We start from the raw sequence: 27,594 nt of genomic DNA, 5'->3' as shown, positions 1-27,594 counted from the left end.
TACAGACCGTTAACAAATGTTCTTTATTTTTTCTAACAGTCACAGTGAAGCTGAACAGAAACAGACAGGAAGGCGTAGAAAAGTTACCAACACTACACTAATTAAATCATGACCTCACTCATTACTACGACCACAGTGAACCTGATGAGCATCCAGGCGCAGCTGTTTCAAACGGAGAAGCCTGTCCATCACAGATTACAGGGATCTGAGCGCTCAGGTCAGCATCCTCAGTCCAGATGTTCGAGCCAGGAGCCGGTTCAAAGTCTGAAGTGGGTTTTGAAGTGGACAGGCGGGATGCTGTTTGACCAGTTCTTCAGGACCTGACCTCCGACCTCGCGACCTCACCACTTGGCCTTCTTCTCCTTCATGAGCTTCTTGCTCTCCTCTCTCCTCCGCTTGTTGACGGGGTTGCGCGGGTCGTAGATCTCGAAGGTGTCCTCGTCGTGCACGTTGGCATCCTTGACTTTTCTGGTTTGCTCATCAAACTGCAGAACGTGGGCCATCCTAAATCAGAAGGAGAGAGGCGGAGAGAGTTCAAAGAACAGCAGCAGAGGATCCACTAAATCACAGCCCTGCAGGACTTTTACCCAGAGACGAGTCTCCCTCTGCTGTGAGCAGTTTGATTTCAATGTGATTATCAAAGAAACTTTATTTATAGTTTCAAAAAAGATGAAACAAAAGCGGCAGATGAAGGTGAAGTTCACAAACAGATGAAAATAAAACATTAAAAGCATGAAAACTTAAAATACAAATACTCCAGGTATCTGTACTGTACCTGAGTGTCTCTGAGACTTTCCCTCTCTACATCTGAACACAAACATCTGAACTTTCTCCTCCTCACAGCTTCAAAACAGCCTCGTTACTTTAGTTTGATGCATTTGAGGTGAATTATGGATTATTGTTATTTGGCGTCATTGCACGCCGCCTTCCCAACATCACCAGACTGATGTCGACCTATCAGAGCACATCACGCACGGCAGACGCAGCGAGACGACACAAAGACGTGAACAGACAGAGAGGGAGGCTGGAATGGGGAGAAAAGGCGTGTTAGTGTCTCGTATCTGCAGAGAGTTTCTTATTTTCTCTCTTTGTTGCTTTACCAACCCAACATGTGGCTATTTCACGTCCTGGGAATGAGACTCAACTATCAACTATCTCTGTGGTGCGTTCAGGAACAGCTGGGACAAATCCTACTGACTCTACCTTTAACTTTAATAGTCTTTGAATTATATTAATATGACGTGAGCTTCAGTTAGCTTTGACCACAGACGTCCTTCAGAGGGAGACTTTTTACTCTGATACTCTGAGTACATGTCAGAGCCTGTACTCGATTACTTTTACTGGAGTAAAGAAGCTGAATCAGTACTTCTACTTTTACCAGAGAGCAGCGTCAGGTGGGCTTCATCACTACAAACGACCATTTTCACAGTTTACATCTTTTCCCAACTGCCTGAACTTTGTCATTTGGACTAAACCTCAAAATACGTCCAACACATTCTGGTATTCAAAATATAACAAACAACACTAAAGACAACTTTCTGTGCCAGAGGAGCCTGAAGCAGGTATTTAACTGTGTCTCTCAGTAAACACAAGAGGTTCATGTACAGTTACAGGCTCATACTCTGAGACCGTCCTGAGAGAAAGCCCTGGTCCCCAGAGAACAGACGCTCATGTGTCTTTCATTTCCCCCGTCAGTTTCTCTTCCCCCAGAGACAGATTACAGAATGAGGACATTCCTCACAGGAGATATCAGCGTCAGGCTCTTCACAGGACAGGATTTCTCCAGCCGCTGTGCGAACGCTATCGGTAACATCTAAACAACAAAGCAGGAGTGACTAATCGATCGCAAGCGTTCATTTTTAGCCACGCTAGCGGCTAAAAAACATCTTCCCACAGTCGTCTGAGAGGAGAGAAACCAGAAGTAACTGAAAATGTTGGATTCTGACGTGGAGGAGAGCGTTACAGTCGTGCTATCAGCGTGGCTGTAGGTCAGTTTGTGGGTCCACACATGGAAATAAGCCAACAACAAGAGTCCACAGTATTTTTTCTGAGCTCCAGCTTGTTTTTTCCAATTGTTCCCAGTGAGGAGCGAGCGTCTGCAGCAGGCGGCCACCCGGAGGAAAGGTGCAGCGACCAGCATCTTTTATTCTGAGCGCTCGGCCTTGTTTGCGCCCACGTCCTCCTCGCTCTGATGCCCCGATGTCAAATAAAAAGCAGATAGTAAACCTCAAAGGATCAGTGTCCATCATAAAGCGGCGGGTGTTGTCATAGAGACAAGATGCACGTGTCCTGGGACCTTATTTTCCTCTGAGAGCAGCTTATTTATTCACTTACGGAAAAAATACACATTTCTGAGTTTGTATTATTACCTCATTAATGGAGTCGAGGAGATTAAAATGGTCTCAGTTTTGTCAGTTTTCTGAATGTTGTCTTGTTTTTCCAGTGGACTGGTCTAAACCTAAACTCCAGTCGTTAGGAGCGTCCCTTGTTCGCTCGAGCCGCCTCATGTCACGTTCTCTGAAGCTTCCCTGATGATCAGCAGGTCTTTATTATCTGCTGGTGAAGAAATATTTACGTGACCTCGTGCTGTTTATGTCTGGGTGTGTACATTGTGCTCACGTGCAACCAGTGTGTGTTTCAAGCTACTAAATAAAGAAACTGTATATTCTCCTGCTGTATATTTTAAAACATTTGGTGTTTGATGGCATGTCTGCCGTGTGTAGCGTGTGGTATGCGTCTCTGGCGTGGTGTGTTCGTGTGTCGACGTGTGTGTGTGTGTGTGTGTGTGTGCGCGCGCTCTGCTCTCTCTCCAGTGTTCATTTGAAATCGGCAGGAGTTGTGACAGCTCATCTAGAATGTCATGGCTAGACTCTGGCAGACCCTGAGGACTCCTGCAGCGTGAGCGGGCCGCCTCTGATAATTTGTCTAGCAGTCTCGGTGATGACAGCCCGGCGGCCGTGCGGCCTCAGAGTCCTGCAGCTCCGGGACGCGATGTGGAAACCCGGGACGTTCGGGGCTTATCAAAACCACTCTGTGCTGCCATGATGCGAGGCTACAGAAGCCTTTCCTCAATTTATTTTTCTTTTGCACAAGTAGGGGGTGGGAGCTGAGGAGTACAGGAGGAGAGGGCAGCTTTGCATTGAGAGTGTGTGTGTTGGAGGAGGAGGAGGAGGAGGAGGAGGAGGAGGAGGAGGGAGAGTCAGAATTTGTAGACACAGACACAGATGGAATAGTTTACCTCCTCTGGCCCAGACTTGACTTCCAATGTCTGACCTGTTGTAACCCACATTCTGTTCGCGGCGCTGCTCGAGTGGCACAGACTTCCCACTGGTGTTTTTCTAGGACTGCTATGCTACCGCCGCTGTCCCTCCCTCCTCGCCATACCTGGCGGGGGCGGCACAGTGAGGTGTCTACAGGCCGGGAGAGGCTCCGACAGCCAGCCAAGGCCTCGCGCAAAATCATTGAGAACACACGCACAAACACACACACACGGACTGCACTTCAAGGGGGCTTCTGGAGACTAATAGCAACTACAGATTTTGTTATTCTAAATCTCTCACACACACACAGACACTTCTGCTCACATTCAAACACATGGTATTCATTTCAAACCCTCTCTGTGTAGTTAGACTTTGAGATCTTTGGTGAAAAACAGAATATGAGAGGAAAACACAGCGTCAGGGCTGATTTCCTGATGGCCAATCTGGTGGCTGCGGGTTGAAATCCGAAAACTTGACACACACACACACACACACACACACACACACACACACACACACACACACACACACACACACACACACACACACACACACACACACACACACACACACACACACACACACACACACACACACACACACACACACACACACGACTTGAACTTTGACACACATTTATCAGAACCTGAAGTGAGCTTTGGATCTGACAAAAGGTCAGTTTTATCACTCGGGGAAACACAGAATGATTTTCTGCCTCTTACTTTTACAATAAACGGTTTCTTTTACCGTCAAGTGTTCGCAGTGAGGGTATCAATAGGAACAACACAGCGGAGGCTAATGAAAAAAGCCTTTTCGTGCCAACTTGTCATGCTTCAACTTCACCGTCCACAAAACAGAGCGTTTGCCAAACTGCTTCTTGAACTCTCCAGGAACACTCTGGACTCTGGTGCGCTCACATGCTGCTCACTGCTGCTGCTAATATCTGCTACTGTGAACAGTGTCAGTGATTTAAAACGGAGCACGAGCGCTTCAACAGCACCGGCTTTCATTCTGCCTCAGTGTTTCTTCTCTTTGACACAAGTGTATCATAAAACCCTGATGAAAATATGCTCTTGACGTTACAATGAAAGAGGAACAAATACTGAACTGAAACAAAAACCATAAGCAGATAAATGTGAGCTGATAAAGAGAAATCATAATAATAATTTTAACATTTAAGCGGCGACACTACGGGTGAAAACACCAGCCTGTCACGCGCTGGTCCGTTTCATCTTCTCTCAGACTTGCGGAAAGAAAACGTCCAAAACACACATGAAGGTTTTTACTTTACTTCAGATTTCTGTTCTGGTGCTTTATACAAATTAGCGCATATTTAATTAGATGTCCTTATTTGCATATTTAAAGATAAAATATCAGAAAACTTAATACAAAAAATAATTGTCTCAACATGAGGAATCAGCTGTGGAGGTTTCATGCTGATATCTGCACGTTAAAGACAGAAAAGACAGAATTTCATAATCTGTAGCTTTTGTTTTCTCAAAATATTTTTTCAACAGACTCTTAAGCAAAAATCTCCACTTCAGCAGCTCTTACATTCACTTTGGTGTGTATGTGAGTGTTACGTAACTCTGACCCATTCCAGTTTTGTTCCTCTCTCTGTTCTGAAGGGGTTTATAGAGCGGTTCGTTTCACTCACAGCCTGATTTATAGTTTTTATTCCTAAAAACATGGAAAAAGTGATTTTTTTCAAGGCTGTTGACATTATTTTCTGGAACCTTTGACTCTAATATGTGTGTCAAAGGTATAATGTTAAAAATAAGCCATGCAGCAGCTGAATCTCTGTCGTTTAACAGTTAACGGTTAGTGTAGATGTTTTTCCGTGAGTTTCTGGAGGCGGCGAGTCGGCTACAAGTCCCTGATTTGCATAAAGGAGCCTCGAAGTCAACTTTATGCTTATCATTGTTATTCTGTTACTGATGCCAACACTCGCTCCTTTTACACTTTATATTATAACTTGATTGTGTTTTTCACAAGACTTTCCTTCAGGATTAACAAAGTTGTACCTCATCTTCAGTAAAGCCCTAAACGCTGCCTGCGTCCCTCAGCCATGAATGTAAGTGGCTGTACCGTCAGGATGGACTGAAGGAGTCACGGCAGCTACATTTAAAGAGTGTTTTGACTGCGTGATGATCGATGAACACAAAACTAAGGAAATACAAACAGTCCTCTTCTACATCTTTGATGGTTTGAGGCTCACTCACCATCCTTTGTCGTCGTCGTCTTCCAGCTCCTCCACGGCCTCCTCCGGAGTGTCAGTGATGGCCGAGGACAGCTTGGACTTGAATTGATTGAGGAGGGCCAGAGTCTGCCGAGAGATCAGACACAATTCATATAGTATTCAGTACGAACTGAACAAGGACAGACTCTCCAGTCTGGCTCCTGATTGTGTCGAGCTGTTTTACCTGCGCTTCTCTGTTCTTGCCTTTCTTCAGTTTTTGCTTCCTGAGCTCTTCGTACTTCTTCCGCCCCTCCAGATATTCAGCCACGGCCTCGTTGGACGGCTTTTCCTCCTCTGGAGAGACGAGAAAGACGTCACTGCTGATTACTAATACAAATATCTCGTGAAGTCCTCAGACAGCATTTTAACTGAGTCTGGGACTGAACACACTCCACTGAAAGATTCTGCCATCGCAAAACACATTAAAATGATTAAAAATGTACTAAAAATGTACTAATTCACAATCTTATCGTTCATATGTTTCTAGATTTCAAACATTTTCTTTGAAAAATATTTATTGGCTTTTCCGTAAAAACCCTCCCGTCCCAGATAACGCGACATTCTCGATTAAAGAAAATAGAAAATTAAATACAGAAAACTTAAACAAACATTAAATAATAAGTAATAATTTAAGGACAAAGGAGAAACTTACATAAATAAAGCAGATTTAAATGGAGGTAAAAGTAAAATAACATCAGTGAAATGTGTTTTCAGACATCTTGTTATTGACCAACATTAAAATTAGGCATCTTGAAAGAAATTAAATCAGAATTTAAAAAAAAAACTACTGAATTCAGACATTAAGAAGTTCCCTGATGCTCCCAGTTGACAACATTCGTGGGGAGAGAAGAAATACGAGCGCTTCACATGCTTCCCGGCACTTTGACGGATGAGGAGCTAAAAAACTGGGCAGAACACGATCAGAGAGAAAAGATAAAAGAAGGTGAAGCTCGTCAAGCTGTGACAGTTGCTGCCGTACATGATCTGAGAACATGATAATAAGAGAGGTGAAGCGATGAGGCAACGCAGGGCAGTCCTCTCATCTCACAGTGACAAGCTCTGCATGGATCCATACGAAGATATAGTGAAGCAGAGCCCCGGCCCACTCACCCCTCGCTTTATCTTCCTCACAGATGGCCCGCTCTCTGGCAGCTACCTTACACCCAAACCTTACGTAATGGATCGCTCCCAGGCAAGAAGAGACCCTCCGAATGCTCCACAGAGACACGCGAGCATACGTGGACTTTTCACTTCATTCACACAAAAGTCCAGTTTTTTTTTTAATGGTTCTGGTCGTTCTGAGACTTTGGGTTATTCTTAGATGAGAGAAGTCAGAACTTTATTAATCCTGAAGGGAATTCTTGTGTCAGAGATCGATCCAGTACAACCAGTAACAGCAGGTCACACACTGGGCCTTTACATAACGTCTTCCTTCAGACTAGAGCGGGAAAAACACCAACAACTTGGGCCATTCAGTCTGAGTTCATTTAGAAAGTCTAGAAGAGACGAAGACTAAAATTATCTTATCTCCTTTCAAGTTAGCCGGGCGCTACACCCCGACCTTATCGTCCTCTGAGCAGCTCGTTTATTCACTAATGGAAAAAATACATTGTAAATATCAAAATTCTGAGTTTGAATTTCTTCTCCAAAACTACAGAATGCCCTTTAATTAGATTTAATTTGCATTGTAAAACATAAATTATCAGAAAAAAATTATACATTTTTTAAATCTTTCTTGTAACGTGAGTAATTAACTGGGAAAGTTTCATTGTGATGTGAGTTTCAGTTATTAAAGCGTTCACACTAAGCACAGATTTTCATCTGAAACAACTCGCATGGAAACTTATTAAACTGATTTTCTGGGTTCTCATTAACGTTAATATTGTGATATTATTTCAAGGCCGTACCACCCAGCCCCAACTGTATTTGGTTTCATTCACTTTTTGTTTTCATCTTTATCATATCATTAATTTTCCCCCCTCTGCTTCTGACTCTTGATCGGCTCTAATAAGTGAATTTCTCCAGGCTGGGATCAATAAATTCTCATCTTATCTCTGGAACAATTAATTGAAAATGAAGATAATGATCATGTGCAGCTCTGAAGGAACACAAAGGTCTAAACTGTAAATGTTTCATAACTCACTCACAGATGACACGGAGAGTGAAGTCACAGCGCTGACGGCGGCGCGGTGAATAATTTTCCACCTCTGCAGTGTGTGTGTGTGTGTGTGTGTGTGTGTGTGTGTGTGACGTCATCATGAATGAGAGGAGAGACGAGACCATCGGCGTGCTGACATCGGTGTCTCGTACAGTTAACGTGCTTCTGTAAATCTCCGAGCTCAGACTGTGCTCAGGCTGTGAAGTCACAGAGTGGCAGACAGTGAGCACAGTCTGCTGGCTGCTGGAGCGACTGCTTTCCACAACAAAATGTGATGTCACACACACACACACACACAGACACACACAGACACACACACAGACACACACATGGCGAGACAGCGTCACCTCGCTGGACAAACTGTGACAAATTCAGCTGCAGCAAATAAATGATGCAACAGAGAAAACACTGAAGTCCAGCGCTCGTCTCGTCTCAGAGAGCCGAGCTTCTGTTTATGTGTTTTTTTATTTATGCAGCTGTTTATCACGACAGGAGTGACGTCTCTGAGGACTCGACTATGAAAAGATAAACTGCTTACGAAGATCTACTAATAACTACTAATTTATAGACGGGGAGAATAATAAAACTCAAGACACAGAAGAGGCTGTAAGAAGGACGCAGCGTACCTGAACTGACCCGAGTTTGATCCGTCTGCAGAGATTCTGGCACAAAAAAACTTCCCGAGGCTAAAATATATGAATTTAGATAATTAATACATAAAAACAAGTTTGACAAGCCAGATTTTATACAGACCATCTGTTATTCTGCTTGCAAACATATAAAGATTGAAGCACTAACAAACACAGGTTTTATTATAAATACAGAGTCCACTTGTGTACGTCTTAATAAAACAGTTTAGTGCTGCCGTGAAGAAATTACAGTCAGAGTTCAGCCCGAGTGTCTCCAAAATGAAGACAAGTCTCTTTAAACTCAGCTGCTCTCGCTGAAAAATATCCTTAAACGTACAAATGCTTCGATATTAAAGGAACAGTTGGACGTTTTGAGAAAGAAAAGAGGGTTTGCAGATTTCCACTCGAATAATAAAGACGAGGATTGTTCATCAAGTTGAAATATAAAATGCAAACTTCTGAAATCTTAAATGAAGTGTTAGTTCTAGCCCTCATGTACTGGTAGATATTTCACTTATGTAACAGGCGGACGTCACTTTTTTTTTAACGTCGAGGAGAAAGTGTTGCATTTATGAAATAGTTCACGTCAGGAAGAGCGTAGCAACACTCCCGCAGGACGTCTATCGTTTAAGAAAACGCTGCAATTATTTCAGGCCGTGGATACTAAAGCAAACACAGGCCTGGAAATCCGAGTGCCACTCTGCAGCTCTGCTCTGCTGCTCGAGGGGCAGAAACCTCTTTGTCTTGATTTATGAGGCCAACAAGTGATCTCCCTCCATCTCTCCCCCCGGTCACCTCTCCTGCTCTGCCTCCCCGCTGCAGCCTGTGACATGCTGGATGCTGACTGATGATGCCCCCGAGGTCCTCCCACATGGAGGAACACACATCACCTTCTCCAGCTGTTGTCACTAACTACTATCTTTGAGTTTGATGGCCTTTCTAACTACATTCCTCCCCTCTCCTGTCACCTGGGCTCAGGAGGGCTACAAATCAAGCTGCTGATGTTGTAGCAACCGAAAAGGCTGTTGTGGACGACAAACGCCTTCTTCTATAGGATAAAAGGTTCCTCTTCTCTGTTAAACAATCAGAGGTTTCAAAGAAGAAGTCGAAGCAGCACGGCGCCGAGCTGTGAGGCAACATTACTGCTGATCATCAATCAACTGGAATCAGCGCCTCGTGGTCGTCTTCCTCCACCAACCGGTCAAGACGCAGTTTACATCCACGTCCGTCCAGACTCATATACAGTAATACATGTAGCGAAGACCTGGAAGGATTGAAAGCGCTCGCATGTATAAATCCAGTGAATGACCTCCAGTGAGAAACGTGCCGTCTTCACTTAGAGACTATGTTTTATCACCTGAAGCTAAAAAAAAAAGGAAAACCAGTCAGTCTGTGGTCGACTACAAGGCTTCAAATATGGACGTTGCTGCAAAGAAGCTACAAATTATAAAACCTGGATGTTTCACACAGAACATCTCTATAATCAGCAGAGCTTCATGGTGGACACCAAAGATGAGAGTCACCGATTCAGTATCCGACCAGATGTATGAAATATGATCACAATCCTTCGATTAATGGCCAGAAAAGTGGTTTTGCAGAGCGTGATGACGTCACAGTGACGTTGACCTTTGACCTCTTGTTGCTTTGAACTGAGGACTGCATGTGGTGATGTTTTTGGTCGTTACCATAAAGGAACAGTTCACCCAAAAATTAAAATGTAGTCATTATCTCCTCACCCTCACGCTGATGGAAAGTCAGGTGAAGTCTCGTCGTCCACAGAACATTTCTGAAACTTTCTGGAGCGTTCTGATAAACAACTGAAGCAGCTGGAGACTTGATTTAAAACGTGACAAGAAACATGAAATGGCTCCACACAGGTTGTCCAGTGTAATCAAAGCTCCTGAGGTCCCAGACAAATTGATTTGTTATGTACACGCTCTCACGCTTTAAGCTCAGCAGCTACAGTGAAGGTTTCCGCTTAAAAAAAAGGGTCTAAATAACGTCTTTTCAAATTCATTTGGTTGATTTTATGTCTTATAACAAGTCTCCAGCTACTTTTTCCAGTCTTCCTTTACAGCGGGGACGTCCAAACTTCATCAGTTGTAGGGTCAAAACTGGAACTATGATTCACCGATGTCCTGCGCAAAGTGTCGTAGCCCACCGTGATCAGATTGTTAGTCTTTGGCCAAGTTTGAACCTCACAGCGGACCAACTGTGGCAACACCAACGATCCATCTTTGATTATGCAGCAACACAGAACAAAGATGAAGTTAATCAACTCGGTCAAAAACTATCGAGTAGGCGAAATGTCACGCTAATCTTGATCACAGGTAATTGGTGTGTTCAAATATCACTCTGCTGCAACAAAGTCAACATTATGCATCAGGCACCAGTGTAATAAAACACCAAGAGCACACAGACATAACCTGTATAATATCTACGTGGGATAAAGACCGCTGCCACATCGTTCTGGGCGGGTGTTGAATGGACAGTGGTTTCAGAATGGCTCTCTTATTTTTGGCTCTGGTGCACAGCGGTCATGCCAAGAGAGAGAAAACCAGACTACAGGAATAATTTATGTGATGAAAACTGAAGTGATGATTTTAACTTCAAAAAAGGTAAAAGCAGAAGGTTGTTCACCGTTTCCAGCCTCTGCATTGTTGAGATTTGCTGATTTGCTTTGTCGTATGCGATAGTTAACTGAATATCTTTTGGGGTTTTGGACAGTTCGGTCACGCAGTTTGGAGATGAATCAATGTTATCTGCATTAAAGCTCAAACCTACACTGCCTGCAGCCCCACTGACCAGTCTGAGAAGCACACGGGTGGAATGAGACCAGAGGTCGACCTCCACAAAGAGGTCAGAGCAGAACCAGGAGAATGATTTAAGCTTTAAAGGACGGCAGTGTCAGTGTGGGCCTTAATGTGTGTGTGTGTGTGTGTGTGTGTGCGCTGCTCCTCCAGTGGGATGAGATAAAACGAGCCCTCACCACAGTGTTCCTCTGTGGCCGAGCTGAGCTTCAAGATTTACAGCATCTGAGCAGACATCCGTCTCCCCTGCAGTGGCCGTTGGCCCATGACATCTAAGAATTCCATCTAATGGAATTAACTTTTGCTTCCAACACAGAGATGTAATGAGGAACTCTTAAAAGAAACTCCTGCCTCTGGCTAAGCTGCCCGAGACGCACAAAACAAAAGGTCCCTGCCTGGCAGAGTTTAAATACCTTGTAAGATAATGGAGGAGCTTAGGCCAGCTGCCACTCGGCGCAACAATGCCGGGCTGTTACTGACTCAACACTTGAGTTTATAACTGGATCTATTAAGAGAAGGCCTCTTTCTGCCTTTTATGTTTATAGAAACAGCTTAGCTCTATGCAGATATCTCTAAGAGCAACACATTAAATCAGACTCAACAGAATCTTAGTTAATCCTCGTATTAAAGTACAATGTCAGGGCTGTATTTTGTGCTCTTTCACCCGAAATCTTGAACCAATCAGCAGCAAGTCCAGAGTGGGCCGAGTGTTTAAAAACATAAAACCATCAGTGTTTGTGGAGACAAAAACAATGTTTGAGCAACAAAAGCCCATCATGGTTTTTAGTAAATTCTGGCTGGTGATAATCCCACAGTGAGGCCGGTCCCTGCAGAACCCCCCGCGCACTGTTTTGTTTTGTTGCACAAGAATATAAACACAACCTCAAGCTAACCTCTGTGCCGGAGCGGTTTTTGGTAATTTCCAAAAATGTGTTTCAGCATCAGCAAAAAAATCCAAAGATTGACGGCATTATGACAGACTGCAGTGTGGTGAAGACCCGAGGAGATCTTGGGGGGCAGGTTTTTTTTTTTTTCCTTCACAGACTCGCCTCGGCCAGAGCTGCAAACTAACAAACACACAAAGGGTTTGATGTGCAACTGTGGCGGCCACTCAACAATTTAGCACCCACGCAATTTTCTGTGAGCTTTAACACAAAAATGCAGACCCTTGGGGAGGAAAAAAAATAGACGTCTGCAACTAATTGACAAAATCAGAGGGTTGCCTGTCTTAGTGTCCATTAGCAGAGAATGTAGCACGGACCACCCTCCAAGAGACTTTGTTCACACTTGGGGCTGTGTGGTGAAAGAGCCCTTTTTCAAACATCCTTCAAAATGCACCTCGTTGTGGTGCATGGACAATATATTATGTACCACCAGTAAATTCACAGTATAATAACAGTGATACACATTCATCAGGGGAATACAATCTGCTCACATACCCTCCTTGACTTCATCCACAGCAGGTTTCAAACTCTCCTCTTTCCTTTGCTTTATGGCCTGTAGGTCCTTCTTCAACTGCCGCGCCTCTTTCCGCAATTCATCACTGCGAGGGGAGAAACGAGGTGGAAGAATTTAAACTCAACATATATAACCGTTATAAAGGATTACACCTGTAACAGACAAGAACGATGACAGAGCAACAGGTTCACAGACAAAAAGACAGTCATGACGAATGTATGGAGAAAAGTTTAAGCAGCCTCTCGGCTCCACTGGCTCCTGCTGTAGGATAAACATGTACATCATCGAAAAAACCTTCATCTTACACTGAATGTTCTCCACAAACAAACATCAATTGTTCTGAGACGTTAAGCCTCTCACAATATAAAGCTCGTGGCTAATGAGGTGGGTATATAAAGCAAACATAAAACACCCTGTAAGGGTCAGAATGAAGAATGGACATTAAAAGCTTTTGTTGCTCCAATAAATGTGATGGAGACTTAATAAAGTATTTCTCAAAATTCAGTGCCTTTGATGTTGATGTAGTCTGACTGAAGTTATGTGACTTGAATATGCTGAAGCATATGTGCACAGGGAATCTGCATGTAAAGCAGAGCACGACATCCTGGACGACAGCCACGTGATATTATTTCATGTTGTGTTCAATAAACCACATAAATGTCCTGCGATAGATGAAATACACAACTGTCAAATTCTGTGTGTTGCCCAAGTCATGAAAACCTTTTATACTTCCTCCCTCAAGTGGCACAATATTAAGTGTTACAGGCACAGCTCATGTCCAACAACCCTTATAAAACCTTTAACTGGACGACAGCAGCAGGCCAAGACACATCCTCGCTTCCTCGACTCAAGGTAGCGTCCTTCTTGGCAAGTGGCCCGAAGCCCAGCTCATGCAAGGCTAAACGCTAGAAGTCCGATGCTGATTATTGTTCCCTTTCACATGATTGAGACTGCTGCCAGTTGCGGAGCAGATATGTTATGTTAGGAAATGATAATATTTTCGTACTGCCTGACAGCTCTGTTTTTGTCCCATTCTCTTGCGGAGCCACAAAGCACAGGTAAGCTGCACAGTCTGGGCCCCTGGCCTAGAAACATGTGAGGCATCTCCAGACCAAACAATGGCTGCCTTTGTTTCTTACATCTGCTTCTCCTGACTGACACTCATTTATATCCTTTTCTTCCCTTTTATCTGGAACTTTCATTCCCCTGTTTTAACGTTCCAACACTCGTGCTACCTTTGTTTAATTCTCTGACATCGTCTGTGGCAAAGCATCGAGGCATCAAACTGAGTGATATTTTAACTTTAAGTGCCTTGGCAAATATTAACGACTGCGGCTGACTTGATGTCATGCCTCTTCCTCGTTAGCTTCCCTGCTGCTCCCGAGGATACACATGAGGAATCAGTCAGACATACAGTTGTTAGTCCTTTTTTTTTTTTTTTTCTCCTGAAGAAAAAATGTTGCAGCTGAATCCAGACGGTGTTGCCAAGAGCAGAGCTGGTTGGCAGAGTCAGACTTGGCCTGCGTGAGGAAGTCGCCTGCTCGGCTCTGTCTCGGAGCAATGACAACAAACCTCTTTTCTGAGACACACCATTTATAAACAGTATGGTAATGATCCTCAGATGTGTCGAACCAGAGGTGAGCGAAGTAATGTATCAACTCAAGGACTACAGTTGCCATTCACAATTTCACATAACAGGTAAAAGCCACCCATCAAAAGGGAAACCTATGGAGTTTAACTGAGACTTAAAATGTTTAATTACCGCAGTTTGTGGAAAAATGACATGAAAATAAAGTCTGTTTAGTCGGTGATTGAAGAGTTACAATAACTGTCTTTAAAATATGTCATCATGATCCTGTTTGCAGCCGACGCAGAGAATCTTTTATATCTCTATCTCTCTAAATGAAACATACTGATATCCAATAAGTGAATGAGACTGGATCGCATTGGTCCCTACCTTTACTGGTGTTGTCACAATCCTGGAATACCTTGAAAAATACCGATATTCGATATCATTTTCAATACCACAGAGAATAACTGACACACTGAGGGCATCAAATCTTAAATAAAGATAAAAGTAACAAGGCTATAACACGACCGGATATAACTCTTATCTTTTCTTGGCTAAAAGAAGAGCAGTAGTACATATTTTAAATATCACACCTTTATAGAAACATAATTTTTTTCTCTTTCGATCACGCCTTTAAAAATAAAGCGTGTGTCTGTGTGAGAGAGAGAGCAAGAAAGCAGAGCTGCTACCGGTGTATCGATACTGCGGAAAAATAAGTATCAAAACCGTTACACAGTTGTTATTGTTATTATCAGTAACTATGACACTTTAAAAATTAAAAACAACAACACTAGTCTGTAGTATGTGTCTAAAACGCTGGATCCTACACTTCCCACAATGCAACTTTTTGGTAAAGATTTGTAGTTTCCAAAGCTCATAGTCTCCAAGGTTGTTTTCACAGACCTGAATAAACCACAGGCGATAATATACAACTGTTTTCACAGGCTTTATAGCGCACCTCATGACTAGTAAACTGATCTGTATGTGTAAAACTGCCCCTCTACGTCAGCTCTCAAGGCAACAGATGTGCAGCGAGGCCAGATACCTGCTGTCTGAGTTACTGTTGTGTCCGTGGAAAATGCTGCAAAATTATGTAATGAGACAAAATTCATGCGAGCAAAGAGAAGCCAATAATACATTCACAAAGAAGAACTTGGGACAGAAGTAGATGTCTAATTAGATTACTGTGCACAAACTACAAACTCCTGTATAACCTGATGATAGCACTAGCTGCTGCAGGGCTGTTTTAATGGACTGCAATATTTTGTGTTTTTGTTGTTTGATGCATCATTTTGTCCAGTTGACATGACTTCTGTGTGTTTGAGTAAAGTTAACTGAGTCAACAGGGTTTTCCCACATCATAAATTAATGTGCACCACCTAATTCAAATCAGTCTAAAATCAATCAACTGAGAGTCACTTATTTCCAGATCTAATGGTTGTAGTCAGTTCTGAGCTTTAGTTTTACAATTAAGCTTTATGAGTTATCGGCTCGAGCTTTTTCCAACTTTCTCCGCTATAAAATAAAGGTCCGAAATGATGTGAAATTAAATTTAAATTTTTTGGGAAAAATTAAATATCATCTTGGAGCGGGAGCCCTGAACCGCCCACCAAACACATGCACATACATTTTTCACAAACCTGGAGAGAAAACCCTTCAAACATGATGCAAGACTCAGTCCAGCCTCTCCTCCAGGCTGAGGGGTGAAGCTTCATGCATACATCCTACAGTGACAAAACTCTTTGGACCGACTGAGTGATCATTTTTTCGGCCTGCCTTGACACGCTGCCACTCGGAAAACAAGAGACGTAACCGAGGCAACAGCCAAACAATCGGCTGCACAGCCGCGGTGCCAATAAAAGAGAAAGAGGCCAGAAAGGACAGGAAAAGCCCTGACAACACCTGTTAAGACACACCTTGGGGCTCAGCAAATTCCTGCCGAGACCCTGACATCACAACACTACAAATTATTTTGTGTCTACACACTCCAAGTTTCTTTTACCAGGATACATGAATCACAATTTGTCGGATTATATGCCGAGTATTTTTTAAGCTTTTGTTTGAGGAAGGCAACAATGAGTGCAAAGTGCAGGTACATAGGTAGACAGACAGGTAGCACATTTAATCATTTCTGAAAGAAACGATTAGATGAGCTAATTAGAGCCAGCGTGAGCCAAAGATTTTTATCTTCTAGTTGTCATTGCATTTGATTCATTGATTGCTGTTGGAATATGCTTCTCAAATCACTCACCGACCCGAGCTTTGAGTTTAGTATCCAGAAGGAGACTCTGGTGGTCATTTAAAAAAACATTAGTCCAAGCAAAGACACTGATAAACTGGCTAAAAGGGGCAAAGCTGACACATAATGAATCCTTTCTGTGAATCCCGTCTCGTCTGAGTGGCCCGGGTCTGCCAGCTACTGTCACTCTTTCAGAAAATTCAGAAACAGTGAAACCCGGAGAGCTGTGGATGATTAACTTTTCATAAAGAAAGCATATGAAGTGATTGGCAGGAGACCAAGAAACTCTCTCATGATTCAGAACCTTGCATTTAATACTCCAGTGTCTGGCAGGAGTCTGAGGCTGACACAGGAATTCGACAACCTTAAAAATAGTACGGCGATGACTGTATGGTTCATCAAAAATTCAATCGTTTTCCAAAATGGACAAGCAGGCGTGCTTTGCCTTTTTTGGATTTCTCTGGATTCTCATTTTTCCAGCCTTCACGAAATGTAATAACTGATAAAGTCGAAGGGTTTTAAGTTAAAATACAGCCGCAGCGTGATCACAAGTGTATATTTAAAAGAAAAATTTAACACCCAAGTCTTATTTGGAGTAAGTACACCACAGGGATGGCAGCAGCAGCTTCTCCCTGCTACGGTGGACTCGAACCAGTCTAACGACTGAGCAAGTGATGTGGATGAATGTGCTAGAATAACAAGATGGCTGGGTGAACTCCCCTCAGGGGGCACTCCATGGCTTGGTCAAAAGCCAAGGAGAACTGTGAGCTGGAGTGGAGGAATCCAACCTCAACACAGGAATTTGCATGACTTTGCAGAGTGATCTGGACCAACACATTACCCACGCAGTGGACCAAGGTTCCTCTTTTAGAGCGGCTTATCTGCCTTCGCAATTATCGACCAGATCCTTCGTCCTTCTGTCAGTGAGCCGCCATGGAAGAAAGTGTTTTCTGTTATCATTTATATCGCTTACATTCGGTCGGGAATTTTCTATTCCTCTAGAACGGTTTGAGAGAAAAAACACACAGCAAACGTGCACATTTCCAAATGTTGACGTTGATCGCAGTCCAACTGGTGTTCTGCTGCTTTTTTATTCATTTTCAAAAAAGTCTTAACCCCCTCGTCCTAGACATGCATCGCTGTCTGGAGCTGTTTCCAGCCAGCGAAATGCCCCATATGGGGTAGACATGCTACAGTGGGCCAGAGATGTGTAAACCTGGCAGTTCCAAAACATACACAATCCCGCTGCCAAGAACTGGATTATCTCAAGCAGTTTTCTGCACAAAAGCAGCGCTGAATGCTTTCTTGATCTCTGCAACCTTTCCCTGCGAACGCGTTGGGTTATGACCGATGACAAGAGACAGGTGCAGCCAATTAATAGAGAGTGACGCACCGTCCGGGGGTACGGCCACTCGGGCAGGATAATTAGTGTCTGATGTCCCATTTAGGTTACACCGTCCACAAGGTGAGAAGGATTATTTCTCAAACAGCAACGTGGCAGAAAGCCAAAATTCAGAAACAATAACATGAAGACTGGAACTGTAACGATCACTCACTTAATCTTAAAATCGATTGATGAAAAATTCACGCGTTGTCATTTTCTCAGACTAAAACTAACAAACATTTAAAAACGTCATCTCAGGATTTGGGAACTTACTCTTTTCCACTAGTTTCCGACATTAAATAGCATATGATGAATATAATCGCTAGTGGCAACGCTAATTAAGACACACAGCACAATCAGAGGGAACACTGAGTTTTCAGAGCGTTGCAGGTCGTTGAAACAACAATGTCTTATCTAACTAGAGTTTACAGTCCTGACACGAGCTGGGCGATAACTCCGTATTATTGTCTATTGACTTTAAGTGGAGTCATGTAATTAATCACTTTATCGTTCCACAAATTCAGAGCAAGTTCTGAGAACTGAATGTACTGGTTCCACCTTCTCACATGTGAATTTCTGTTGGTTTTCTAAGTTTTTTATGATACCAAAGATCTTTAGATTTGGGCTGTTTCTCCAGAAATAACAATTAATTTCAACATGTCAGCCGGGGATCTACAAAACTGACTTCTGAAAAGCTCACAGACTCGTCGAGGTCGCCCAAAAAATTTGCGATTTAAAATCTGGATGATTACATCCAAACTTTCCGAGAAGGATCACAAGAACCAATGAGAGAGGCGTCCTGGAGCAGCTGACGGTGCTGCCAAACAATAACAAACATTGTAGCCCTTGAGGCTAACGTTAGCTAGCATACTAATGTTGACAGAAACTTAAAATCTTGCGTCCAGACTTGTGTAACCTTTTGCTTTTACTACAGCAAGTTGTTTATGTCTGCTTCCCCATGAGATCACGTGAGAGGGATCACGTGCCAGAGCGCTGAGGACACGCCCCCTGCAGCTGCACATAGCGGTGTTTACGGTCTATTCAAAATGTATTTATGTTTCCAAACTGCAACAAATTTGACGCTGCACTTCCTCCGGTCCTCAGCAACAAACATGCCAAGTGTGAAGCAGATCAGAAAAAACGTTTCTCGAGATATACGAGTAACAGACGGACAGATTCCTCGATTTAAAGTTAGTTTTTCAGATTTTTTACACACCAGACAATTGTTTGAGAAACTGCTGATTAATTATTAATGAAAATAATCAAAGAGATCAACTTTATCACACAGTCTCTCTCTCTCTCCCTCTCTCTCTCTCTCTCTCTCTCACACTCTCACACACACACACACACACACACACACACACACACACACACAGTTATTTAGTTATTGTTTTAATGACGTACTGTGAAGGACGATGTGATAAATCTTGACAGCACCTTGGTTTTTAAAGCCTCACTGTGTTCATAGTGTACACACGGTATATAAGTATGAGATAACAAGTGATATAAATAACAGGAAGTGCAGCGCTGTCATTATCTCGAGCCTGCACTAACTGAAAAGCGATTAGCAGAGACAGCAGAGGGAGCCAGGCCCTGCTGGCAGAAGCAGCTCACACTGTGTCCCACAGCCATATGGAAGCGTTTTGCTTCCCCAGTCATGCCCCGTCGGGTTTAACAAAAGTGGCGACTACCACATACACTGCTTTTGGGACTTCATTCAGTAGTGTCTTTTATAAAGCAGCCCCCTCCCTTAAAGAGGCCTACTTCAGACACGGCAGAAACCAGACTTGATCAATAGCAACATAAAAGAAGTGTCAAACTGTGAGCACAAAAGCTTAACCAGCATTAACATCAAAACATCACAGCAAGTCGAGACAAACTCAGTATAAACAGGATCTGTGTCGATCGATCGTGACTCTCCTCTCGGTTCAGGTACAGTGCGCCATTATTTGGCAACTCGCTCGTGAATGTGAACAAGTCCAAGCATTTTGCAATCATGGAATATTGCAGTGGAATATCATCTGGCGGCTGGAGAGGCAGCGTAAGATACTTCTGACCTGATGTAAAAACTATTTTGGTTTCAGGGAGACTCCGAATTTCAAGGTTGTCTCAGCAGCCTTGACTTTGAGGAGGAAAAAAAGATACAATCAGCTTTGTAAATCCTCCCCCAACCGAGGCCTGAGTGCACTGCAGAGAAGTGTCCTCCGCACATATCACACACTGTACACCGAGTACGTACAGTTTGTTAAAGGCAACATTTCTGCATTAAAATTCTGAGTTGTGTACTTACATCATCCCAAATGTTTCCAACAATGTTTAAACCAGAGAAATCCCCAAGTTTACTAAAGATAACGGTGTGTTTCATGTAGTTATAACTGACGGCAATATTTTCAAATTAAACGTAATTTTAAAGGCACTAAAAGCAATAAAACTTTTAATATAAAACTATTATTCGAACGCGCTTTAGTGGGAGACACTACACAAGAATATTTGTTCATTACATCAAGACAATTATCAACACGAGACACTTCAGCTGTTCACTTTCACTTTGATTAACACATTTTGATCATGAATATTTAATTGTTGCTAATTTTGACGTCATGTTGATGATGGTTGTTTTATTTTAAAGGAGACATTATGCTCATTTTGAAGTCCATAATTTTATTTAAGGTTAATACTAGAACAGGTTTAGATGCTTTAATGCTCAAAAAACATCAGTTTTCTCATCCTGTCCAGTGCTGCAGCACTGTATTCGCCCTCCGACTAAAACGCTCTGTTTTAGCCCCGCCCACAGTGATCTAGGCTGCTCTGATTGGTCGGCTCACACACGCCTGAGCCAGCACCGCTCACAACAACAGAGCAGCTGTGCTAAATACATTTTTATGAGCCAAACTAGCTGCTAGGCATAAATTATGCAAATGTGTGACATAGTGATGTAGTGTGATGTCATAAAGTAATGGAATTAAAGGCGGGACTACTGACGAGCCGTTTCAGGAGCAGTGCTTTCTGTGGGAGAGAGAAGCTTCTGATGGTGCGGACTTTAATCTTTTTAACTTTCAAGACCTTTAACATGCACAAGAACATTTATAATGAATGAAACAGCAGAATAAGTCTCCTTTAAATATCCAAAGATGTTTTGTTTACATGACTGTGTCGATGAAACACCAGCTTATGTTGAAAATCCAGCAAGTATATTCAAACTTTTCAGGACTTTGTACTAACCCTGTGCTGATCTGCAAGAACAAACAACTAAAGTCCTGCATTAGTTAAAGTCAATGACACAGAACTGAGAAAAGTGGCTGCTTTGACATCCTCTCTCCTTTTTTTCCCAGGTGACTAGATACCAGTTGGTGTTCGTCCTCGCGCTCAGAGCAGCTGAAAGCTCAAAGCAAAGCAACAGTGGGAGAGCAGAGCTCACCCTGCAACAATGCCCCCTTTGTCCCGGACTAACACTGTACCTACCAGCCTGCTCTTTGATTCCCTGCCAAGACAAACCACTGTGTTGGGTTACAGTTCTTGTAGCAAAACAATCTGCGCTTGTGTTTAATATACTACAGTCTGCCTGCATTGGGCTGGCTGTCAGTCAGGGCGCGCACACACACACACACACACACACACACTGACTGGGGGCCCACACTCCTTATCCCATTAGCACTAATGAGAGAAGGGTATGCTGATTATGTGTGTTGAGGGCTACCTGTTAGGAGGATATGGAGGAGAGATAACTGTCTGACATCAAAGAGAGATGAAAGATAAATCCCTCTCTCGGCTCGTTTTCAGAATAATGTTGTCTCACACACCATCACCTTCCACTCTCACCTTCACGTTGGCTCAGACAGACGTACTGTTTGCCTCGACTGCGGCGCAGTAAGTAATTTGGTTTGAGAGCCAACATTCCTGTTTTCAAATCGCAGGTCCACTGATGTTGGTCCAGTGAGCTACACACTGAGACGTGTGCATGTGTAGAAACTGGAGGATACGTTGATGACGAAGACACGAGGAGCGCAGTGTTCATGAAATCCTGCTGTCAAGATCTCTAAAGTGCTGTTCATGATTAGGGTATTTTTGAGGACCAAGTACCCGGAAGTTTTATTCCCAGGAACTACTTTTTAATGAACTATAAGCTTTCTTCACCCGTTGCTGTCTGCATATTAACCGCAGTCTAAAGAAGAGCCAGACAGACATGATATTAGAGAGTAATCATTCCAATGTTGATATATCGGCTGATGTAGACACACGATATGTAACGGAGGCAGGATACAGTTTAACTATAAAATTCATTGTCTAAAATACAATCAGTGTGCTGAAACAATTAACGTAACCATGAATGAAATAATGCTAAATTACATCAGTATATACCGGACACATACGCAGGTCACGCTCCCGTCTAAAGACCTGGAAGATTATTCTTCAGCTGACATCTGAAAACACGACGGCTGTGTTTACACTTCATTTTTGTGCCCAGCTATATAACTGCAACGGCGGCCTTTTCTGAAGGTTTCTGCATCATTTGACTGTTATGGTTGTCTGCTTGTAAACAGAAAAATGTGCGATATTTGAGTGATGCACATGTTTTAAATTACAGGCTGATGAACATCAATCTGTGCATCAAACTGCTTCTGAGGTCCAACCACGAGCTCGTCACAGACAAAAACTGCTGCGGAGAGACTAACTTCCTGCCGAGGGGCAGTAATTAAAACATGTTAATGATTGTTCTTAGTGTGTCTGAGTGCTAACAGGGTCTGAATATTACATGAATCATGCTCATTTCTTCTGAATCTGTTTTTGTGGTTGTAATATTTCCAGATTGACTCAGTGTGGAGCTGAAACGATTAGCGGATCAACTGGTAACTACTCTGATGATTGATTAATCCTTGAAGTCATTTTTCAAGCAAAAACAACCAAACTTTTCCAGATTCAAGCTTCTCAAATGTGAGAACATGCTGCTTTGCTGTGTCATACAGGACAGTGGATGGAATATTTGGGGATATTTTTTGGATTGTAAGTGAAACAAAATACATTTGAAGACGACGCTGTAGAAGACTAATGATTAACCAATAAATCACGAGATTAATCTTCAGATTGACCGACAATAACCATTAAATGCAGCCAGAACTCAGTGATGTGAATAAATAATAAAACAACTGACCGCTGTTGTTGGTTTGTTTGATCGTTTCCGTCATATCTGAATCACATCTTCGTCTTTAATAAGGTTTGTGTTTGTTCAGAAAGCTAAACTTATCATTATTAGTTATATATAACTGATGTGCTTATTACTGTTATCAATACTAATATTTGTTCACTTTGTCTTTTCATGCCAGTAAAGCTCATTAAATTAGAACTGCTCCTCTCTCTGTGGATTTTAATAAACTCTGCTAGACAGAAAAATAAAAGTTGAGCTCGTCTCATCGAACTCAGTGGTTCATCTCTTCTTTGTGTTACACAGATCAACAGCTCCCCCACCAGGGCGTTACACCATATTACAAGAGAAACACCGACTTCATGATCCTGCTGAAGCTGTAATGTGGCAAGAATCCAGCCGACTGCTAAGGTTGTGTCGGAAGCGTTCAGTCGTACCTGCGGCTGGACTTCTTCCCTCGCTCGTCCTCGCCGAGCTCCGTCGCTTTCTCTGCTCCTTTGTCTTTCTGCAGCTTTTTACTGATGAGCTCTCTCATCTTCTCTCTCTTCTCCGGGTCGCACTCTTCATCCGCATCCTCGTCGTCGACATCACCCTCAACCTCATCGTCCGACTGGAAGAACCGGATAAAAAATTGAATCAGAGAAAAGCGACTTTGTTTCAGAATTTTGTTTTTCATTTTTACAGCATGTCTGACTCACCTCAGCCGGGTCTCCTGACGCCCCCTTCTTCTTTTTCCTTTTAAGTAAAGTACAGGTTAATGTTGGACAGAGAGAAGGATTACGTTCGCAGGAGAAGATGTTATTGTGTCGTTATTAATTAATTAGTCACTGTACGTACTTATCGACTGCTGGAACGGAGCTCAGTCTGGGATCATCTTTCAGAAGGTCGTGGCTGCTTTTGCTTTTTCCCTTAAACGTCTAAAGAACAGAAATATGAAACTGATTTTTGTTTCCACATTTTACAACGTTTTACATTTCAGTTTAATAGAAAATCATTTAAATTCAGCATTATTACAATTATCTTTAATTAACCAAAATTTACATTCACAAGTTTATTTACGTGATCATATGACTTGGTGGAAACTGAGGCCAAATAATGACTGTTCAGGAACAATAAACAAGATACTCCCTGTTCGTTGTTGTGTCTGACAGTGAACAGACGGACAAAAATAATAATTTCACCCCTGTTTAACTGGCAGGCTGCAGAGAGACTCGTTATAGGCTTCAGTACCTGGCTGACTTGATTCACCATCTCCTCTTCCTCCTCAGCTTCCTCTCCAAACGACAACAGACTGAAGTTCCTACGAAAATCAACACACTGTTTGACACTCATACTGAAAACACATTAAGCTGTGTAGCAATAAATAATTAGCTCAGTAACCAAATGAGGCTGAAGATGACCCTGATGAAGGCCACGAGTTGAAACGAGTCTAATAAAATTGTTCTATATCCTGCAAGTGTTGACTTTTTCTCCTCTCCGTGCACTTTGGAAGGTGAAGTTGTGCCAGAATACTCTGAATACTCGGCTTCTTGTAGTAAAACCTTTTTAATGGGAATCACATGAAGAATCTTGGATGATTAGTGAAGCTGATTTAAAGCATCATATGAAGTATCTTGATGGATATTTGCAACAAAGTTTTTCCAGTTTTTTGGCTGTGATGTAATAAAGTTTACGTGAAACAATAAAAAATGATAAAGAAGGAAAATAAACAAGAGAAAAAGCTTCCAGTGTTCCAGTCAGAAAGATGGAGGTGAAGTGTGAGGACTCACTTCGTGGCCTTTGACTGGGACTTCTTTCCCTCCTCTTTATCTTTTTCCTTCTTGGCTTTCTTTGATTCACGAGGTATGATGTCATCGAAAGGAGAATGAAGCACCTGGAGGAGACGAAAGGTTTGTTTTACATCACAAACACAAATCCCACAAGAGTTGTCGAGCAAATAATATAAGTGGAAGAAGAAGAAATACCTCGCCTGTTTTGATCTTGTGGGCATTCAAAGGTCTTTCGTCGTCGTCACATTCAACTTCTGCTAATCTGAGCATGTTGTAAACTGTGTCTCCTGTCACCTGCGACGAGATCGTTGGAAAAGAACAAAACACAAATAGTCAAGCACACTTTAGGTTCATCGATGCAGGCAAACAACAGCACACTGCTCTCAGGTGCAGCGCCCGTTTAGTATCCGGGATGGAGGAAACCAGGTTTTATTCAACTTATTTAATTAATAACTTTTCCTTTTAGAGGCTTACGAAGACATTAGAATCAGAAAAAAGTAAATACAGAATATAGAATAAGATCAATCAAATGAAAACGGAATTAAAAGTATAAAATGGAATTAAAAAAATTAAAATAAAGATATATGCTTTATACTATAAAACTATATATAGAGAGAAATACAAAAAAAAATTAAAATATGTGCATCATATGTGAATGTTCCTGTTTCTGTCTGTGAGTCCATCCCAGTGTTCTTACACCCCTGAATTAAGAGAAACTCCCAGATAGTAAAGTCCTGTGTCAGACATCAGGTCCTGGTCCAGATAGACCTGAACACACAGAAGAAATATTTACCTTCCCGAATATGGTGTGTTTATTGTTGAGTTCATCTGCACGTCCCAAAGTGAAGAAGAACTGACTGCCGTTATCGTGCGGCCCGGCGTTTGCCATGGCAACCAAACCTCTCCTGTTGAAGCGCAGTCTGGAGTGAAACTCATCCTGAAAGTAAAAAAATAAGACGATGATCTTTTTATTCTTCATGCTTAAAAATGTTGTTAGTTTTAATATTTATTATACAGAATGATTAAACCAGAAGCAGAGAAGCGGTCTGACCTTGAACGGCCGGCCGTAGATGGACTCTCCACCTGTTCCCGTCCCCGTGGGATCTCCCCCCTGAACAATGAACTCACGCACCACTCGGTGAAATATCGTGCCGTCATAGTAACCTAGCGGAGAGAGAAATGTTGGACAACAAGGTCAGAGACTGCTGAACAATCTCCAAGGAGTTTCCTGGAAATAACTGCAAATTGGGAGTAATTACAAAGAAAATAGAGACAGTATTCAGCTGGTAGACATCCAACTATTTAACTGCAGCTCATTGTTGGTGTTTCAGTCGGTGCCCAGCTGCTCATTTGTCTGCAGGCGAGCATTAAAGTCAACATTAGAGGATAATAAAGCATCTAATAAGTCACTGATTAATTAATACTGAATTTAAATGTAGCTTTTCTTTTAACAACATTATTTTCCCCATAATTAATACCAAATTACATGTTATTATATTATTAAAATTATTAGTTGATTCCAGGAAATTTATAGATCCGTAAAATAAAGAATTACTGACAATAAATGCCAAAAGTGAAGTAACCAAAGCTGTGTTTGAGAAAAAAAAGATCTATTAACTTCTTCCATATTACATTTTTATGTAATGATGTAATGAATGGATCATCACACCTCGGGCTTGCTGAGAGAATTATTAGGAAAAAAAATACAAATTTGTCAGACTACTATCTAAAGTGTGTAACCAAAACTGTAATGTAATGAAATATTAAATTTTAACATTAAGCATTAATCCATATTTTAAATCACAGTGGCTTTCTTTAAAGAAATGAATGATGCCCCAACTGTTGCCCCTCACATCAGTGTGATAAATACATATTTTAATGTAATTTTAGAATATAATAAAGGGGATAATTTGGTAATGCATTATTTAAATTACTAGCACTATCATATCAGAGAATTAAAATTAAAGGGCACCCCAGAAAACTTATGATTAATTTAAACATGTCCTGTTTCAAAGTGGTCATTAGAGGCAGACTCCCTCATGAATCTCAACATGGATGCAGAAATGTATTGCGAAGTACAAAATAGATCTATTTTCCCTGTTGATTTCAGTTAATCGAGAAGTTGTTTGGTCTATAAAATGTCAGAAAATGGTGAAAGATGTCAGCATAGAGGAGGAAAGAAACCAGAAAATATTCACAGTTAACAAGCTGGAATCAGAGAATTTTTACAGTTTTTCGTAAAAATGACTCAAACAGATTTATTGATTATAAAAAAACAGTGAGTGAATCATTTAACAGCTGACAGTTGGTTGACTTTGTTGCAGCTCTGGTACAAAAGCAGCCCTGCCACCACTGAGAGGACAGGTTAGTGTCATCAGGTTTACCTTCCATGCACAGCTGCACAAAGTTCCTGCATGCTTTTGGAGCCTCTTTGGACCACAACTCAATGTCAATGTCACCTGCTGAGGTCTTCAACAGCACCTGAGAAGAAACGATCAGACAGTAGAACATCAAAATATAAATTTTAACCACATGTTCACATTTACATCCAGACAGGTGAGCACAATGTTCTCCAACCCCTGACATCCGGGCTGACACAGTCAACAGGCTACAGGACATACAATGAACGTCATCAGTGATTTTATCATAATTTAATCTTTCTAACTCGTTAAAGTTATAAACTGATAAAGCAGAGGAGAGTTGTTTGAGAGGATGAAGTGGAAGTTAAAAATGCAGCAAGTCTCGCTCACCTTTCCATTTGTTGGCGGCTCTTGAATGTAAATATTACTCATTCTGCCGTTTTGTTCGTCGCTGCAGCAGAAAACTGTGTATTTTACACCGTCTGGTGATTAAAAACATAAAACAGAAGATAATGTTTAATTGTTTTGCTTTACAACCGACAAAAATCCTACTTTTGTATCAACAGCCATCTTGGCAA

At 42.1% G+C, this 27,594-nt stretch overlaps 1 protein-coding gene across 1 annotated transcript; it reads right to left on the bottom strand.

The window, feature by feature from the left end:
- Window positions 1-4: 4 nt before the first annotated feature.
- cwc27 (CWC27 spliceosome associated cyclophilin) lies at window positions 5-27,594 on the bottom strand. Its single transcript, XM_084383798.1, has 14 exons — window positions 27,407-27,594; window positions 27,041-27,137; window positions 25,708-25,820; window positions 25,450-25,593; window positions 24,852-24,950; window positions 24,657-24,760; window positions 24,118-24,187; window positions 23,725-23,804; window positions 23,586-23,622; window positions 23,325-23,497; window positions 12,536-12,639; window positions 5,684-5,793; window positions 5,483-5,586; window positions 5-504 (listed from the first exon to the last, which is right to left on the bottom strand). Exons 1-14 carry the CDS (start codon window positions 27,446-27,448, stop codon window positions 342-344), a joined length of 1,440 nt encoding a protein of 479 aa, XP_084239924.1. The 5' UTR covers window positions 27,449-27,594; the 3' UTR covers window positions 5-341.

This window comes from Pagrus pagrus (genome assembly GCF_965226575.1).
Source record: "Pagrus pagrus genome assembly, chromosome: 19".
NCBI lineage: Eukaryota > Metazoa > Chordata > Actinopteri > Spariformes > Sparidae > Pagrus > Pagrus pagrus.
The sequence above is the reverse complement of the archived record's forward strand: the minus strand, read 5'-3'. Positions and strand labels throughout refer to the sequence as shown.